Below are 16,459 nucleotides of genomic sequence, written 5' to 3' on the forward strand. Positions count from 1 at the left end.
GAGTCCTTTGGTATTGGGGTGAGTAGAATATTGCCATTTTCCTTAAGGAAGAGATCTCGCTGAAGCATGTAATTTAGATGGGATGTGAGGTCTGTTATGAAGCACTCAGATTTCAGTAGGTAGTTGGGACAAGTGTCTAGTTTGCAGTGAGTGTTGGAGAACCTGCTGATCGCCTGCGCAACTATATCGATGGTGAGGAGGTCGAAATTTAACCAGATTCGGTCAGCCGGGTATCCTCCATTAGTTGGGTCCAGTTCATTAAAGAAGTATTCGATGCCAGTGTTGTCGTAAGATAGTGTTGCGTAGGTTTATAATTTTTTCATAGACGTACTTGGCAAGTTTGTCTGCGGATGGAATGGCTGTTTTTTCATGCTTTTTGGGAATGTCAGTAAATACAATTTTTTGGAAATAGATATAAAATTACTTGGAGACTATTCTGGGTTCTAAGATACCATTTTCGGCAAAAGGGCTCTTTTTAGATAGAAAAGTGTATGGGGACAGACTTAAGGCTCTCAATATGTATACTTTGGAAGAAAAGCAGGAGAAAGGGGATATGATAGAGATGTTTAAATACCTCTATGGCAGTAATGTACAGGAGGTGAGCCTCTTTCAAATGAAGGAAAACTCTGGAATGAGAGGGCATAGGATAAAGTTAAGCAGTTATAGGCTCAGGAGCAATCTAAGTTAATACTTTTTCATAGAAAGTGTGGTGGAAGCGTGGAGGTGGTAGAGACGAGGACTGTGTCTGAATTTAAGAAAGCGTGAGACTGGCACGTGTTATCTCTTTTAGGGAACGGAGGACATAGTGGTTGCTGTGGCTGGGCAGATTGGATGAGCCATTTGGCTCTTATCTGCTGTCATGTTTCTATGTTTCCATTTGAACTTTTTGTATTACAGGGAAAGGGAGGCCGTCACATTATGTGAAAAGCCTGTATCACTGGTTTAAAAAAGAAATTCATTTGTCTGCTCCAAGCAAAGGAGCAACATATCTTCCTGATGTCCAAATTCTGGAGTTTTCAATTCGAAGGATTGGAACCTTCCACTGGAAAGGAGGGCACACCAACCTCCTGATTCACAAGGAACAAAGACATCACCTTAGGAATAAAGGAGGGAACCATGCAGATGGACAATGAATCCTCCGAAAAGGAAAGGAATGGAGCCTGGCAGGACAGAGCCTGCAACTCCAAGACTCTCCAAGCCAAAGTGATCATGACCAGAAAAACTGCCTTCAAGGTAAGATCCTTGACTAAGGCATGCCTCAGGGGCTAAAAGGTAGCCCTGGAGAGCACACAAAGTACAAAATTGAGGCACCAGGAAGGAAAGGAAGGGCATACCAGGAGTCACAAATGAGCAATCCTCTTCAGAAAATGGGCTAACTCCCCATGTGCTGCCAGGGGCACTCTGCCCTGAAAACTGGAAAGCTGGACTTTGATGGAATTCAGTGCCAGGCCCTGGATCCAGCCCTTGCTGCAAAAAACCTAAGACATCAGGAATTTGTGCCTTCGAAGAAGACGGTGCCCACTTGGCACACCCAGTCTCAAAAACTTTCCAAACTTTTACATAAGTCAACGAGGTGGAGGACTTTCAGGACCTAAGAAAAAGTAGTGGCAAATCCAGGCAAGAAACCAATCTCACTAGATGCCATCTCTCAATGGACAAACCGTAAGCCAAAAGGGAACCAGATCCTCCATTTTCACCAGGCCCCGATGAAGAAGTCTGCAGCCTCTGGGCAGAGGTTCAGCTACCAACAGTCGCACTAGATCTGCATGACAAAGGCAACAAGGCTAATCGAGCTACCAGAAGAGCCAGCTAATGATGGCTCGCACTATTCAGTGGAAAAGCCAGCCTATCAGAGGCCAAGGAGGGAAGACATACAGGGGCTCCTCTGCTGGTCACAACTGGACCAAGGCATCTATCCCTTGCAAGGCTGCCTCCCTTTGATGGCTGAAGCAGCGCTCCGTCAAGCACAGCTATCAGGTCAAAAACTGGTGGACCCCAACTGTCCTCAACGAGCTGAAAAGGCCTTCAGCCCTAGTTCTCACTCCTCTGGATCCAACTGGGAGCGGCTAAGGAAGTCTACCTGGACGCCGTCTTTGCCTGCACAATGAGCTGCTGAAAGAGCTTGCATATGCCTCTCTGCTCAACGGCAGAGGCTCGCCGCTTCCAGCGCTACTTGTTTATGTAGGCCACTGCTGTGGCGTTATCCATCATCACTCAGACAGCTTTTCCTTGAAGCAGCGTCTGGAACTCCACCAATAGCCTGAGTCTCCAGGTGACTGATGGAACTCTGCGCCTTCAGTGAGGACTAGGTCCTCTGAGCCAATCTGCCCAGGCAATGAGCTCTCTAGCTGAGGAGACTCACATCAGCACTACCACCCACTGTGGTGAGTCCAAGGACAAACCTCCACCCCCAAAGGTGATGTCGCCACCACCATCATCGACTTGAAAAAGGCATATGGAGCTGTGGCAAGCCCCAAGGGCAATGCTCGAAACTGGAAATAGCACCCAAGCACATAGAAGCAGAGATACTGCTTGTGATAATCAACAATGGGAATGTGCAGGTAGACTTCTGTAAGGTTAAAGGAGGTCAGGCAATGCTTGAAACTGAAAATAGCACCCAAGCACACAGAAGCAGAGATACTGCTTGTGACGATTCGCAATGGGAATATGCAGGTAGACTTCTATAAGGTCCAAGGAGGCCAGGAACAGACTGGCTCGCACTTTGGTCGACAGTCCTGTGAAACTGGGGCCCATCTGGACAAGACAGCAGACTACAGTGATCCTATATGAACGCGATCCCCAGGTACCACCTCCAGAGTCTCTGTCACAGAGCCCAAAAGCTGCAGTTAGTCCCATATCTTGGAAGTTTCTGGGCCTATAGCTTTGCTGCCTGATCTTCCAGGAGGTAAACCATCCCCCTAGCTGTATCAAAGCAAACTCCCAGGTAATCCAGAAACTGGGAAGGGAGCAAGTGACTCAGCAGGTGATTCATCACCCAAGGGCTATGACCTGAGAAGTTGCTCCCCTTGCCTCTGAGTCAGCTGTCCAGCTAAGGATGCACTCGGATGGTCTAGCACCTGAGATGGCCTGCCGCTACCACCATCATCACCTTGGAAAAGGCATATGGAGCTGTGGCAAGCACAAAGGGCAACGCTCGAAACTGGAAACAACACCCAAGCACACAGAAGCAGAGATACTGCTTGTGATGATCTATAATGGGAATGTGCAGGTAGACTTCTGTAAAATGCAAGGAGGTCAGAAACTTGCCTGGCTGAACCAAGGCGATCACCACATGAAGAGTTTCCATGTGGAAATTATTGCACCTGGAGGCAAGCATTCACACCTTGAGATCCAAGATGGGCCCAAAGGTCCCCCTTGTTGGGGACTACGAAATAAATGGAATAATGGCCCAGACCCTAATCCTCTACAGGGATGGGCTCCACCGCTCCTAGATTGAGTAAACGCTGCAAGGTAAGAGCAACTGCCTGTCACTTTAACTACAAGTCAACTGAATGCACCATGAAGGTGTCAGGAACAGTGTGTGCGAACTTCAGGGAGTAATCTTTTCTGACCACCTCCAGAACCCACTGATCTGAGGTGATACGGGCCCACTCGTTGAGGAAGATGGCCAACCTGAGGAGCCACAGTCATCAGCTCTTTTGGGCCCACAAAAGGAGCTTGGTTACGGATCTACCAGAACCCTAGGTCTGGGGCGCAAGGTGCCTAGGCGGCCAAAATTCGCCTGTCACCCAGAGCAGCCTCTAATGGCTGGGGACCTTGGAGAGCTTTTGGGCCTCAGCTCAGGGAGGTGGAGAGGCTGTGCCTCCCCCATATCCTTTACCAACTTCGCCAAGTCTTCCCCAAGCAGCAAACGCCCCCTACAGGGCAGCTAACTAAGAAAATTCTTGGGGGCAAACTTCTGCGGACCCAGTGGCGCAGCCACAGCCAGTGCCAACCCATCAGAGGTGGCCACTGACTGGGAAGAAAGACGGACCAAATCAAAAAGGATGTCCGCCAGGAAGGCCGCAAAACCGCTGAAGACTCTCGTACCTGCTGAAGCCAACACAGCATAGCCCTTGTCACATACCCGCCACCGATGGTGGCCTGCATGCTAAAAGACCCAATGGCAAAGGCAAGGCGAAATTGCTGCTCCACCCACTTCTCATGGAATTCACAAACAGCCGAGCTACCCTGCATGAGAATAGCGGTCTTTTTGGTGACTGCTGTGACAAGCTCTTCCATCTTAGGGTACACTCAGTACTGCTCTATGTCCTCAGCAACAAAAGTGTACAGGTGGTCCAGGGCCCTGGACCCCTTAAGAGCCCCATTGACATTGCAGCTTCATGCAAATGAGGGCCTTGTGAAGCAGAAAATGCTTTGGGGGCCCAGTATGGCCTTCCAACAAGGGATCCCCCTCAGAGCATCCGCAGCGGGAGTCTAACATACCAGGGGTCTCTGTGACATCTATGAGGTGTGAGGGCTCCTCATGATGGAAGAGGCAAACAACATAAGACTGCTCTTCTTCCTCCTCTCTAGGAGGAAAATCCTTCTCAAAATCAGAATAAAAGGGAGACTGGAGGTCAGAAAGGCCCTCCTGATCCTCTGGGGTCCATCTAGAAATACCTAGGGTGTTAGAGGATCCTTGGTCCTCCTGGTGGTGTTTGACCCCAGAACAGGGTCCTGGCCGGGAGTCCCACCATGTGTCCCGATGCTTTGGCACAGGAAGCAGAGCAGGCAGCACTGAGGCCCCCTGACCCAACCCAGGGGTTTTTTCTGAAGCAGACAGTCCATTGTAGGAGGGGCAGATACAGCCAGCAGCTATATTAAGTTGCTGTCTCTTTCAAATGGAGTAGCATCTGCCGGCAAGCATGCCCGGCCATGTGGCCAGCCCATGCAGGCCTGCCTCCTGACAGGTTGACTTCCCATACTCATACTTCTCTTACTGTCTGGGTGCAAAAAGGGTGTACAAGCTACGAGGGGGACGGGGACCTGTGCCCCACCAGCAGGGCTCCATAGGGCTGAGCCACATGCCTCACTCAGTGGATGCTAACAAACAACTGGGGGCAGAGGAGTGCAGCCCTGCGCTCATCCAGGTCTGGTCTAGGGGTCAGGTAACCTGGGAGTGGCCATTAGGCTCTACCACGCTGTGTGGCCTCGGCCAGCAGAGCAGGGAGCTAGGCCAGGGACCAGCAGCCTGAACAACATACCATCTGCTACAGGTAGAGAAAAATACTAAGAATAGCCATACTGGGTCAGACCAATGGCCCATCCAGCCCAGTATCCTGCTTCCGACAGTGGCCAATCCAGGTCACATGTACCTGGCAGAAACCCAAATAGTAGCAATATTCCACGTTACCAATCCCTGGGAAGTTTCCCTGAGCTCCAGCAGATTACACCTGTTGCATCACTGGAAATACCATTTTTTTTCTCTACCTCCATCTGCTAGTAGGAGGGTATGACACCCAATTGTTTAGAACAATGCAGCCAGATGACAAGACCACCAGTTATGGATCTCATGATGACAGCCATGAATGCAAAAGTCCCCAAGTTCTTTAGTTGTCATTTCACTGGAAAAAATGTGCTCATAAAGCAGTGGCCATGGACTGGGCTGCTGTACGTTTCCGCCATGGCCACTTTAAACAGTCATTCAGAAAACTGAAGCTCAATAGATCTGGTTGCCCCAGATTGGTCAGGGAGACCATGGTAGAGGGATCTAATGAGAGTGACCCTCTGGTCTTGCCCAGCATAGAGGGTCCGATAGTTCAGGGTCAAGTTCAAATGCAGGACATGTCTCCATTCTCTTATGGCATGGCTCTTGGGAGGGTGAGGTTTTGAAAGAGGCTATACTGTAGTCGAGTCAAACGCCCTAACTGTGTTCCAGAAAAAATATCAAACTCTTTAGCATATGTGCAGATCTGGTGAATTTTTTAGGCCTGGTGCCTAGAGTGTCAGTCTGCCCCGTTTAGATTATCTATCTCAGAGATTTTAGACTTTCTGTAGGATGGTCTGAATAAAGGGTTGGGCTTAGTCTCCCTGAAAGTGCAGGTGGTGGCACTGGTATTGCTACAGGGGCATAGTACAGAGTTAGCCTAAGTGTGTTTTTTTATGCAGTGTGAAGCTGTTGAGACCCCAAGGTGTCTGGCTGTGCTGCCCTGGAATTTGAATCTGGTTCTCTTGGAGTGGGCACCTTTTGAGCCTCTTAAGAAAGCTTTGAAGACAGTATTCTTAGCCGCTGTTTGTTTAGAATTACAGACTGTTTAGAATTACAGACTGTGTCTTGTTGAGAACTCTTTCTGGTCATTTTGTGGGAAGTGGTGGTAATTCATCTGGTTCCTTCCTTCTTCCTGATAATGGTCTCATTTAGCGAATGCTACATACCTGTAGAAGGTATTCTCCGAGGACAGCAGGCTGATTGTTCTCACTGATGGGTGACGTCCATGGCAGCCCCTCCAATCGGAAACTTCACTAGCAAAGTCCTTTGCTAGTCCTCGCGCGCCCATGCGCACGCGCGGCCGTCTTCCCGCCCGAACCGGCTCGTGTTCGTCAGTCCCGTATGTAGCAAGACAAAACAAGGGAAGACACAACTCCAAAGGGGGGGCGGGCGGGTTTGTGAGAACAATCAGCCTGCTGTCCTTGGAGAATACCTTTTACAGGTATGTAGCATTCTCTTTCTCCGAGGACAAGCAGGCTGCTTGTTCTCACTGATGGGGTATCCCTAGTCCCCAGGCTCACTCAAAACAACAAACATGGTCAATTGGGCCTCGCAACGGCGAGGACATAACTGAGATTGACCTAACAATTTTTCCAACTAACTGAGAGTGTAGCCTGGAACAGAATAAAACATGGGCCTAGGGGGGTGGAGTTGGATCCTAAACCCCGAACAGATTCTGAAGCACTGACTGCCCGAACCGACTGTCGCGTCGGGTATCCTGCTGCAGGCAGTAATGAGATGTGAATGTGTGGACAGATGACCACGTCGCAGCTTTGCAAATCTCTTCAATAGTGGCTGACTTCAAGTGGGCTACCGACGCTGCCATGACTCTAACATTATGAGCCGTGACATGACCCTCAAGAGCCAGCCCAGCCTGGGCGTAAGTGAAGGAAATGCAATCTGCTAGCCAATTGGAAATGGTGCGTTTTCCCACAGCCACTCCCCTCCTGTTGGGATCAAAAGAAACAAACAATTGGGCGGACTGTCTGTTGGGCTGTGTCCGCTCCAGATAGAAGGCCAATGCTCTCTTGCAGTCCAATGTGTGCAGCTGACGTTCAGCAGGGCAGGAATGAGGACGGGGAAAAAATGTTGGCAAGACAATTGACTGGTTCAGATGGAACTCCGACACAACCTTTGGCAAGAATTTAGGGTGAGTGCGGAGGACTACTCTGTTATGATGAAATTTGGTGTAAGAGGCCTGGGCTACCAGGGCCTGAAGCTCACTGACTCTACGATCTGAAGTAACTGCCACCAAGAAAATGACCTTCCAGGTCAAGTACTTCAGATGGCAGGAGTTCAGTGGCTCAAAAGGAGGTTTCATCAGCTGGGTGAGAATGACATTGAGATCCCATGACACTGTAGGAGGTTTGACAGGGGGCTTTGACAAAAGCAAACCTCTCATGAAGCGAACAACTAAAGGCTGTCCTGAGATCGGCTTACCTTCCACACGGTAATGGTATGCACTGATTGCACTAAGGTGAACCCTTACAGAGTTGGTCTTGAGACCAGACTCAGACAAGTGCAGAAGGTATTCAAGCAGGGTCTGTGTAGGACAAGAGCGAGGATCTAGGGCCTTGCTGTCACACCAGACGGCAAACCTCTTCCATAGAAAGAAGTAACTCCTCTTAGTGGAATCTTTCCTGGAAGCAAGCAAGATGCGGGAGACACCCTCTGACAGACCCAAAGAGGCAAAGTCTACGCTCTCAACATCCAGGCCGTGAGAGCCAGAGACCGGAGGTTGGGATGCAGAAGCGCCCCTTCGTCCTGTGTGATGAGGGTCGGAAAACACTCCAATCTCCACGGTTCTTCGGAGGACAACTCCAGAAGAAGAGGGAACCAGATCTGACGCGGCCAAAAAGGAGCAATCAGAATCATGGTGCCTCGGTCTTGCTTGAGTTTCAACAAAGTCTTCCCCACCAGAGGTATGGGAGGATAAGCATACAGCAGACCTTCCCCCCAGTCCAGGAGGAAGGGATCCGGTGCCAGTCTGCCGTTGGCCTGGAGCCTGGAACAGAACTGAGGGACCTTGTGGTTGGCTCGAGATGCAAATAGATCTACCAAGGGGGTGCCCCACACCTGGAAGATCTGTCGCACTACTCTGGAGTTGAGCGACCACTCGTGAGGTTGCATAATCCTGCTCAGTCTGTCGGCCAGACTGTTGTTTACGCCTGCCAGGTATGTGGCTTGGAGCACCATGCCCTGACGGCGAGCCCAAAGCCACATGCTGACGGCTTCCTGACACAGGGGGCGAGATCCGGTGCCCCCCTGCTTGTTGATATAATACATGGCAACCTGGTTGTCTGTCTGAATTTGGATAATTTGGTGAGACAGCCAATCTCTGAAAGCCTTCAGAGCGTTCTAGACCACTCGTAACTCCAGGAGATTGATCTGCAGATCGCGTTCCTGGAGGGACCAGCTTCCCTGGGTGTGAAGCCAATCGACATGAGCTCCAAACCCCAGGACAGACGCATCCGTAGTCAGCACTTTTTGTGGCTGAGGAATTTGGAAAGGACGTCCCAGAGTCAAATTGGACCAAATCGTCCACCAATACAGGGATTTGAGAAAACTCGTGGACAGGTGGATCACGTCTTCTAGATCCCCAGCAGCCTGAAACCACTGGGAAGCTAGGGTCCATTGAGCAGATCTCATGTGAAGGCGGGCCATGGGAGTCACATGAACTGTGGAGGCCATGTGGCCCAGCAATCTCAACATCTGCCGAGCTGTGATCTGCTGGGACGCTCGCACCCGCGAGACGAGGGACAAGTTGTTGGCTCTCGCCTCTGGGAGATAGGCAAGAGCCGTCCGAGAATCCAGCAGAGCTCCTATGAATTCGAGTCTCTGTACTGGGAGAAGATGGGACTTTGGATAATTTATCACAAACCCCAGTAGCTCCAGGAGGCGAATAGTCATCTGCATGGACTGTAGAGCTCCTGCCTCGGATGTGTTCTTCACCAGCCAATCGTCGAGATATGGGAACACGTGTACCCCCAGCATGCGAAGTGCCGCTGCTACTACAGCCAAGCACTTCGTGAACACTCTGGGCGCAGAGGCGAGCCCAAAGGGTAGCACGCAGTACTGGAAGTGACGTGTGCCCAGCTGAAATCGCAGATACTGTCTGTGAGCTGGCAGTATCGGGATGTGCGTGTAGGCGTCCTTCAAGTCCAGAGAGCATAGCCAATCGTTTTCCTGAATCATGGGGAGAAGGGTGCCCAGGGAAAGCATCCTGAACTTTACCTTGACCAGATATTTGTTCAGGGCCCTTAGGTCTAGGATGGGACGCATCCCCCCTGTTTTCTTTTCCACAAGGAAGTACCTGGAATAGAATCCCAACCCTTCTTGCCCGGATGGCACGGGCTCGACCGCATTGGCGCTGAGAAGGGCGGAGAGTTCCTCTGCAAGTACCTGCTTGTGCTGGAAGCTGTAAGACTGAGCTCCCGGTGGACAATTTGGAGGCTTTGAGGCCAAATTGAGGGTGTATCCTTGCCGGACTATTTGAAGCACCCACTGATCGGAGGTTATGAGAGGCCACCTTTGGTGAAAAACTTTCAACCTCCCTCCGACCGGTAGATCGCCCGGCACTGACACTTGGATGGCGGCTATGCTCTGCTGGAGCCAGTCAAAAGCTCGTCTCTTGCGTTTGCTGGGGAGCCGAGGGGCCTTTCTGAGGCGCATGCTGCTGACGAGAGCGCGCGCGCTGGGGCTTAGCCTGGGCCGCAGGCTGTCGAGAAGGAGGATTGTACCTATGCTTGCCAGAAGAGTAGGGAACAGTCTTCCTTCCCCCATAAAAACGTCTACCTGTGGAGGTAGAAGCTAAAGGCTGCCGGCGGGAGAACTTGTCGAAAGCGGTATCCCGCTGGTGGAGCTGCTCTACCACCTGTTCGACCTTCTCTCCAAAAATATTATTCGCACGGCAAGGCGAGTCCGCAATCCGCTGCTGGATCCTATTCTCCAGGTCGGAGGCACGCAGCCATGAGAGTCTGCGCATCACCACACCTTGAGCAGCGGCCCTGGACGCAACATCAAAGGTGTCATACACCCCTCTGGCCAGGAAATTTCTGCACGCCTTCAGCTGCCTGACCACCTCCTGAAATGGCTTGGCTTGCTCAGGAGGGAGCTTGTCCACCAAGCCCGCCAACTGCCGCACATTGTTCCGCATGTGTATGCTCGTGTAGAGCTGGTAAGACTGAACTTTGGCCACGAGCATAGAGGAATGGTAGGCCTTCCTCCCAAAGGAGTCTAAGGTTCTAGAGTCTTTGCCCGGGGGCGCCGAAGCATGCTCCCTAGAACTCTTAGCCTTCTTTAGGGCCAAATCCACAACTCCAGAGTCGTGAGGCAACTGAGTGCGCATCAGCTCTGGGTCCCCATGGATCCGGTACTGGGACTCGATCTTCTTGGGAATGTGGGGATTAATTAAAGGCTTGGTCCAGTTCGCCAGCAATGTCTTTTTTAGGACATGATGCATGGGTACTGTGGACGCTTCCTTAGGTGGAGAAGGATAGTCCAGGAGCTCAAACATTTCAGCCCTGGGCTCATCCTCCACAACCACCGGGAAGGGGATGGCCGTAGACATCTCCCGGACAAAGGCCGCAAAAGACAGACTCTCGGGAGGAGAAAGCTGCCTTTCAGGGGAGGGAGTGGGATCCGAAGGAAGGCCATTAGACTCCTCGTCAGAGAAATATCTGATGTCCTCCTCCTCCTCCCACGAGGCCTCACCATCGGTATCAGACACAAGTTCACGAACCTGTGTCTGAAGCCGTGCCCGACTCGACTCCGTGGAACCACGGCCACGGTGGGAGCGTCGAGAGGTAGACTCCCTCGCCCGCACAGTCGAAGCTCCCTCCGCCGACGGGGAGCCTTCCTGGGAGGCGACCGCAGTCGGTGCCGCTCGGATACCTCACCCCGGGCAAAGGGCCAGCCGGCGCCTCGCTCGACGGTACCGGTGGCGCAAGCACCCCCGGAACCGGAGGGGAAGGGCGCAACAGCTCTCCCAGGATCTCTGGGAGAAGGCCCGGAGACTCTCGTGCAGGGCGGCTGTGGAGAAAGACATGGAAGTCGATGCAGGAGTCAATGTCAGAGTCTGTTCCGGGCGTGGAGGCTGTTCCGGGCTGTCCAAGGTGGAGCACATCGACACCTCCTGAACAGAGGGTGCGCGGTCCTCCCGGTGCCGATGCCTACTGGGTGCCGACTCCCTCGGCGACCCAGAGCTCTCGGTACCGACGCGGGAAGGAAACCGGTGTCGATGCTTCTTTGACTTTTTCAAACGAAGCATGTCACCAGAGCTTCCCGGTACCGACGAGGAGGACGTAGAATCCAACCGTCGCTTCCTCGGGGCCGAGGCCGAAAAGGTCGGTCTCGGGGGGGCTGTACCGCAGGAGCCCTCAGGGTAGGGGGAGACCCACCCGAAGGCTCACCGCCACCAGCAGGGGAATGGACAGCCCTCACCTGCACTCCAGACGAAGCACCACCGTCCGACGACATCAGCAGAGGCGGAGGTCCCGGTACCACCGACGCAGCCTTCTGATGTCTCGGCCCCGACGATGCAGAGGGTCGATGCCTCGATGCAATCGATACCGTCGCGGCCGAGGGCGGAGGTGTTGACGCTGTCGACGTCGATGCACTCGATACTCCCGGTGCCGATGCCGACGAAGATCCCGAGAACAAAACGTTCCACTGGGCCAATCTCGCTACCTGAGTCCTTTTCTGTAAAAGGGCGCAAAGACTGCAGGCTTGCGGGCGGTGCCCAGCCCCCAGACACTGAAGACACGACGCGTGCCTATCAGTGAGCGAGATTACCCGGGCGCACTGGGTGCACTTCTTGAAGCCGCTGGGAGACTTCGATGACATGGGCGGAAAAATCACGGCGGCGAAATCAAAACTCGTAATTGCGGTAAGGCACCAAAAAGATGGGGAGAAAAAAACTCGAACCGAGGCCTCAAAGGGGCCTACCCCGAAAACGAAAGAAAACTTAACGGGGCCAAAAACTAGAAGTAAGGGAAAGGGAAAAAGACCAAAAGGCCCTTCTCCGGAATCCCTTTTTTTTTTTTTTTCTTTAGCGAAAAGTCAAAAAGACGCGCGAGGGTCAACTTAAGGGGCGCGAACGGCGCAAAACACGACCGTACTGAGTGCGGACAAAAGAAGACTGACGAACACGAGCCGGTTCGGGCGGGAAGACGGCAGCTCATGCGCAGTGCGCATGGGCGCGTGAGGACTAGCAAAGGACTTTGCTAGTGAAGTTTCCGATTGGAGGGGCTGCCGTTGGCGTCACCCATCAGTGAGAACAAGCAGCCTGCTTGTCCTCGGAGAATTTCACATTAACCAAGCCATATCTCTTTTGGTGTTTCAAGTCTCAGAAGGTAGTGAGGATGCAAGACATCTTTACAGGCTGGATGTGGGAAGCGCATTATGCTGGTATCTGAGGACGACCAAAGAGTTCAGGTGGCCTGACCAGTTGTTTGCTCTATTTAGGGGAGCCAGAAAGGGAAAAGTGGCTTCTAAAGCAATGGTCACAATATGGATTAAGGAAGCCATGGCAACTGCACATATTGTCCAGGGGCACCCTGTTCCTCCGGTCCTGAAGGCACACACTATCAGGAAACTTGCTTTGTCTTGGGCACAGCACAGATTAATTCCACCATAGGAGATTTGTAGGGCAATTTGCAGTCTTTTGTGCAATACCATCGCCTGGATTTTAAGACTAGTCAGGATGCTGACTTTTGAGCAAGTGTGTTGTTGGTAAGCTTATTTGGTTCCTTCCCTCAGTATGTACTGCTTTGGTAGGTCTCATATTTATGGACTAGTATACAGGGATGATGAGGTAGGAAGAATTAGATCTTACCTACTAATTTCCTTTCCTGTAGTCTCTACAGACCAGTCCAGAAACCACTCAGGTTGACATTAGGCAGTCTAAAGAGCAGATTTAGTGGCAGTGGTGGGAGCTGGAAGCAAGTTCTCTGGTTCCATCTGCTCCCTCTCCATTATGTCTGTACATGATTCTATTGTTGGTTTAGCTGTTTATTTGTTGCTTGGTTTAGACTGGAAAAATTCCCTTGTTACAGCTTTGACAAGTAAATACGAGGTGACAGAGGTCTGTACAGGATAATGTCACAAGTCAGAGGGGTTCTCTGTTTCCATCTGCTAGTAGGAATGCATATACCCACATATCTGGACTTATCTGGAGGGACTCAAGGAGAGAAAATTAGCAGGTAAGATCTCATTTACTCTTTACAATTATCATTAAAAACTTAATTAGAAGATTGCAGTAGGGTTATGGGACCAAAACTAAGTGAGCAAAGAAAACTATATTCTCACCAATTCAGACGTTGGTTTGCTAAAGGTGCAATACTGCTTACAAGATGTCAATTCTAGCCTGCAGGTAGCCCATTGTGTCCTCACCTTTTCTATAAGCAGCTTTTTGCTCATCGTTACACATCGATTCAAACGGTCCTTGTACTTCTCTAGCATCTTCTTCTGCTCATCCACCTGTCTCCTCAGGTCACAGTTTACCTGTGAGCACCAAAAAAAAAAATGCAAGAGGCAGGGAATTTAGCGCCTGAAGCACAGTAAATGAAACATCTCACCAGGTCAAAAAGGTACAGACTTCCAAATTTTACATCTGGAATCAAGTCCCATACCCCTGCTTGCTTGTCTGATGCTGCTGCCTGAACATCCTACTGCCATTTTAAAGCTTACCAGAAAGAACCAAACTTATCTCCCCCCGCCCCCACCCCATTTCTGTAAAAACAACCCTGTCAACCCTCCAGTCCATTTTTTTTGTTACATTTGTACCCCGCGCTTTCCCACTCATGGCAGGCTCAATGCGGCTTACATGGGGCAATGGAGGATTAAGTGACTTGCCCAGAATCACAAGGAGCTGCCTGTGCCTGAAGTGGGAATTGAACTCAGTTCCTCAGTTCCCCCAGAGTCCACCACTCTAACAACTAGGCCACTCCTCCACTGTTGCTACTATTGGAGATTCTACATGGAATGTTGCTATTCCACCAATGTGGCCACACAGGCTTCTGCGAGTCTGACGTCCTGCACGTACGTGCAGGACGTCAGACTCACAGAAACAGAAGCCTGCGCAGCCTTCTACATGGAATGTTGCTAGTGGAATAGCAACATTCCATGTAGAATCTCCAATAGTATCTATTTTATTTTTTGTTACATTTGTACCCTGCGCTTTCCCACTCATGGCAGGCTCAATGCGGCTTACATGGGGCAATGGAGGATTAAGTGACTTGCCCAGAATCACAAGGAGCTGCCTGTGCCTGAAGTGGGAATTGAACTCAGTTCCTCAATTCCCCAGGACCAAAGTCCACCACCCTAACCACTAGGCCACTCCTCCACTCCAACCATTAACCGGGTTTATCCGATTCCCCCTCCTTCTCTACATATATCCATAACACTAATAAAATGTATTATTTCTCTCTATATATCATTGCCAAAATCCATCCCTTTTTTTCTGCAAATGCTAACAAAACCTATTATCCATACTCTCATTACCAACCTCAAACTACTGCAACCTGCTCATTTGTCTTGTCTGAATGTCTTCATGAGATAGCACATAAGAACAGCTATACAGAGGAAGACTGATGGTCCATCTAGCACAGTATCCTGCTTCTGACATGGCGAATCCAGGTCACAAGTACTTGGCAGAATCCCAAATAGTAGCAACATTCCATGCTACCAATCCCAGGGACAGCAGTGGCATTCCCCTTTTCTATCTCAACAGTGGACTATGGACTTTTCCTCCAGGAACTTGTCCACAACTTTTAAAAACCCAGATATGCTAACCGCTGTTAGCTGGTAACGAGTTCCAAAGCATGTAAAACAAAGACTGTCTCTTATGTGTATTATACAGCATTATGTAAATCTAACAGCAGCTATACAAAAAGGCAGAATTTAAGTTGTCTATTAAATTACAGCAATAAGTGGCAATCATAGGTCTGACAATATCTGACCAAACCGCAGCAGGCAAGCAGATGTGTACTGCACATTCTACGAGCATTTTAGACCAATGAAAGTGAGAGCAGCATTTCCTGAGTACTCATGACTTGCATGTACTGGATCATTATTCAGTCAAGATTGGGATGACTATGGACAGGTGATGCCAGAATGCACTTTCTGCAATACATACACGTAACAAATCATCTATCCTTCCTTCTTTCTTCTCCAGGTCAGAGTTTTTGCTGTTTTCTAGAGCAGATAGTTTTTCCATTGTGAGGTCAGACTGTAAAGAGAGAAAATAAAATAATTAGCAGATAGTATGGGGCTATTCTTACTTCAGGAATCCCCCCTCCCCCTTTCCAAAGAAGGATAAATCTAACATTATACTTCAGTCAACTGTGGCCAGATTACCAAACCTCCAGTACCCAGCAGCAAGAGAGCTGTGCACACTCAACCACACAAAACAACTGATTTTGTAGTATAAAGTTGAAAGTCAGCAATAGCCAAAAGGAGAGGTAACAGCAGCAAAAGTACACCAATCATCAAGAGAACCAATCAAATAAGAAGATAAGGGAAGCAAATTAGCCAAAAACAGAAAGTGCAAAGTAAGAATATTTTGTTTTAAATATTCCTATCCCCCATCACCAATAACTCTATGTAGGATATAAAAGACAAGCAGAAAGGTATGGAAGGCTGTGGAGAACAATAGCAGCTTCTACTGAACAGCACGCAAGGAGGAAGCCACCTCGTCCCCAGGTGACAGAAAGAAGACGTCTCTTCCTACCTGTGTGTGCCTGTGCTGGATGGACACCTGCTTTAGTGAGCTGCAGGAATGATCTATGTTCCCTGATCCGGTAGAGGTGGGGCTACCTTGCTGACTCTGCAATGAAGGAATCCAATGTGAGGCTTTCACACACAGGTGTAAAGCCATCCCCATCCGTTTTTGTTATCAACTTCTGCTCGCTACCCATAACTGGGTTTAACAACAACCTGGGGGCATAGGGCAGGCATGCCAGATTGGCCACTTCTACTGTTGTGAGCATGTGAAATGAGTTTAAAACATTTTCCAAAATTAAAACAAATGTGACAGAACCAGAGAAATATGTGCAAAGTACAAATCCTGGACTACTAAAATATAAAAATGAAAAAGACAAGGATTATTTATTTAGGGGTCCTTTTACTAAGCTGTGGTAAAAAAAAGCGGCTTTAGCATGCCCTTGTGTGGGTTTTTTGTGTTTATGTTTATTAAAAAACTTGATATCCTGCTATTGCTGATCACAGGTCACAGCGGCTAACAAATTA

The 16,459-nt window shown here is 50.0% G+C and overlaps 1 protein-coding gene and 1 long non-coding RNA gene across 5 annotated transcripts in view; one reads left to right on the forward strand and one right to left on the reverse strand.

Moving 5' to 3' along the window:
• Positions 1-16,459, reverse strand: part of TLK2 (tousled like kinase 2) — a 109,176-nt gene that overhangs the window by 59,447 nt on the left and 33,270 nt on the right. For 3 of the 4 annotated variants that reach the window (XM_030220689.1, XM_030220690.1, XM_030220686.1), the window contains 3 exons: positions 15,942-16,037; positions 15,348-15,440; positions 13,604-13,714 (listed from right to left, as the gene is read on the reverse strand). In XM_030220689.1, the coding sequence (XP_030076549.1) occupies positions 13,604-13,714; positions 15,348-15,440; positions 15,942-16,037 (300 nt within the window). The remainder of the gene's footprint in view (positions 1-13,603; positions 13,715-15,347; positions 15,441-15,941; positions 16,038-16,459) is intronic. The other variant, XM_030220688.1, reaches the window with a different exon arrangement.
• On the forward strand, positions 800-16,338 carry LOC115481501. The gene is made up of 4 exons (XR_003943969.1): positions 800-869; positions 6,475-6,484; positions 15,420-15,429; positions 16,327-16,338. It is a non-coding gene; the product is annotated as an uncharacterized LOC115481501 (long non-coding RNA).

The sequence above is a fragment of the Microcaecilia unicolor genome, chromosome 12 (genome assembly GCF_901765095.1).
Source record: "Microcaecilia unicolor chromosome 12, aMicUni1.1, whole genome shotgun sequence".
Taxonomy (NCBI): Eukaryota; Metazoa; Chordata; class Amphibia; order Gymnophiona; family Siphonopidae; genus Microcaecilia; species Microcaecilia unicolor.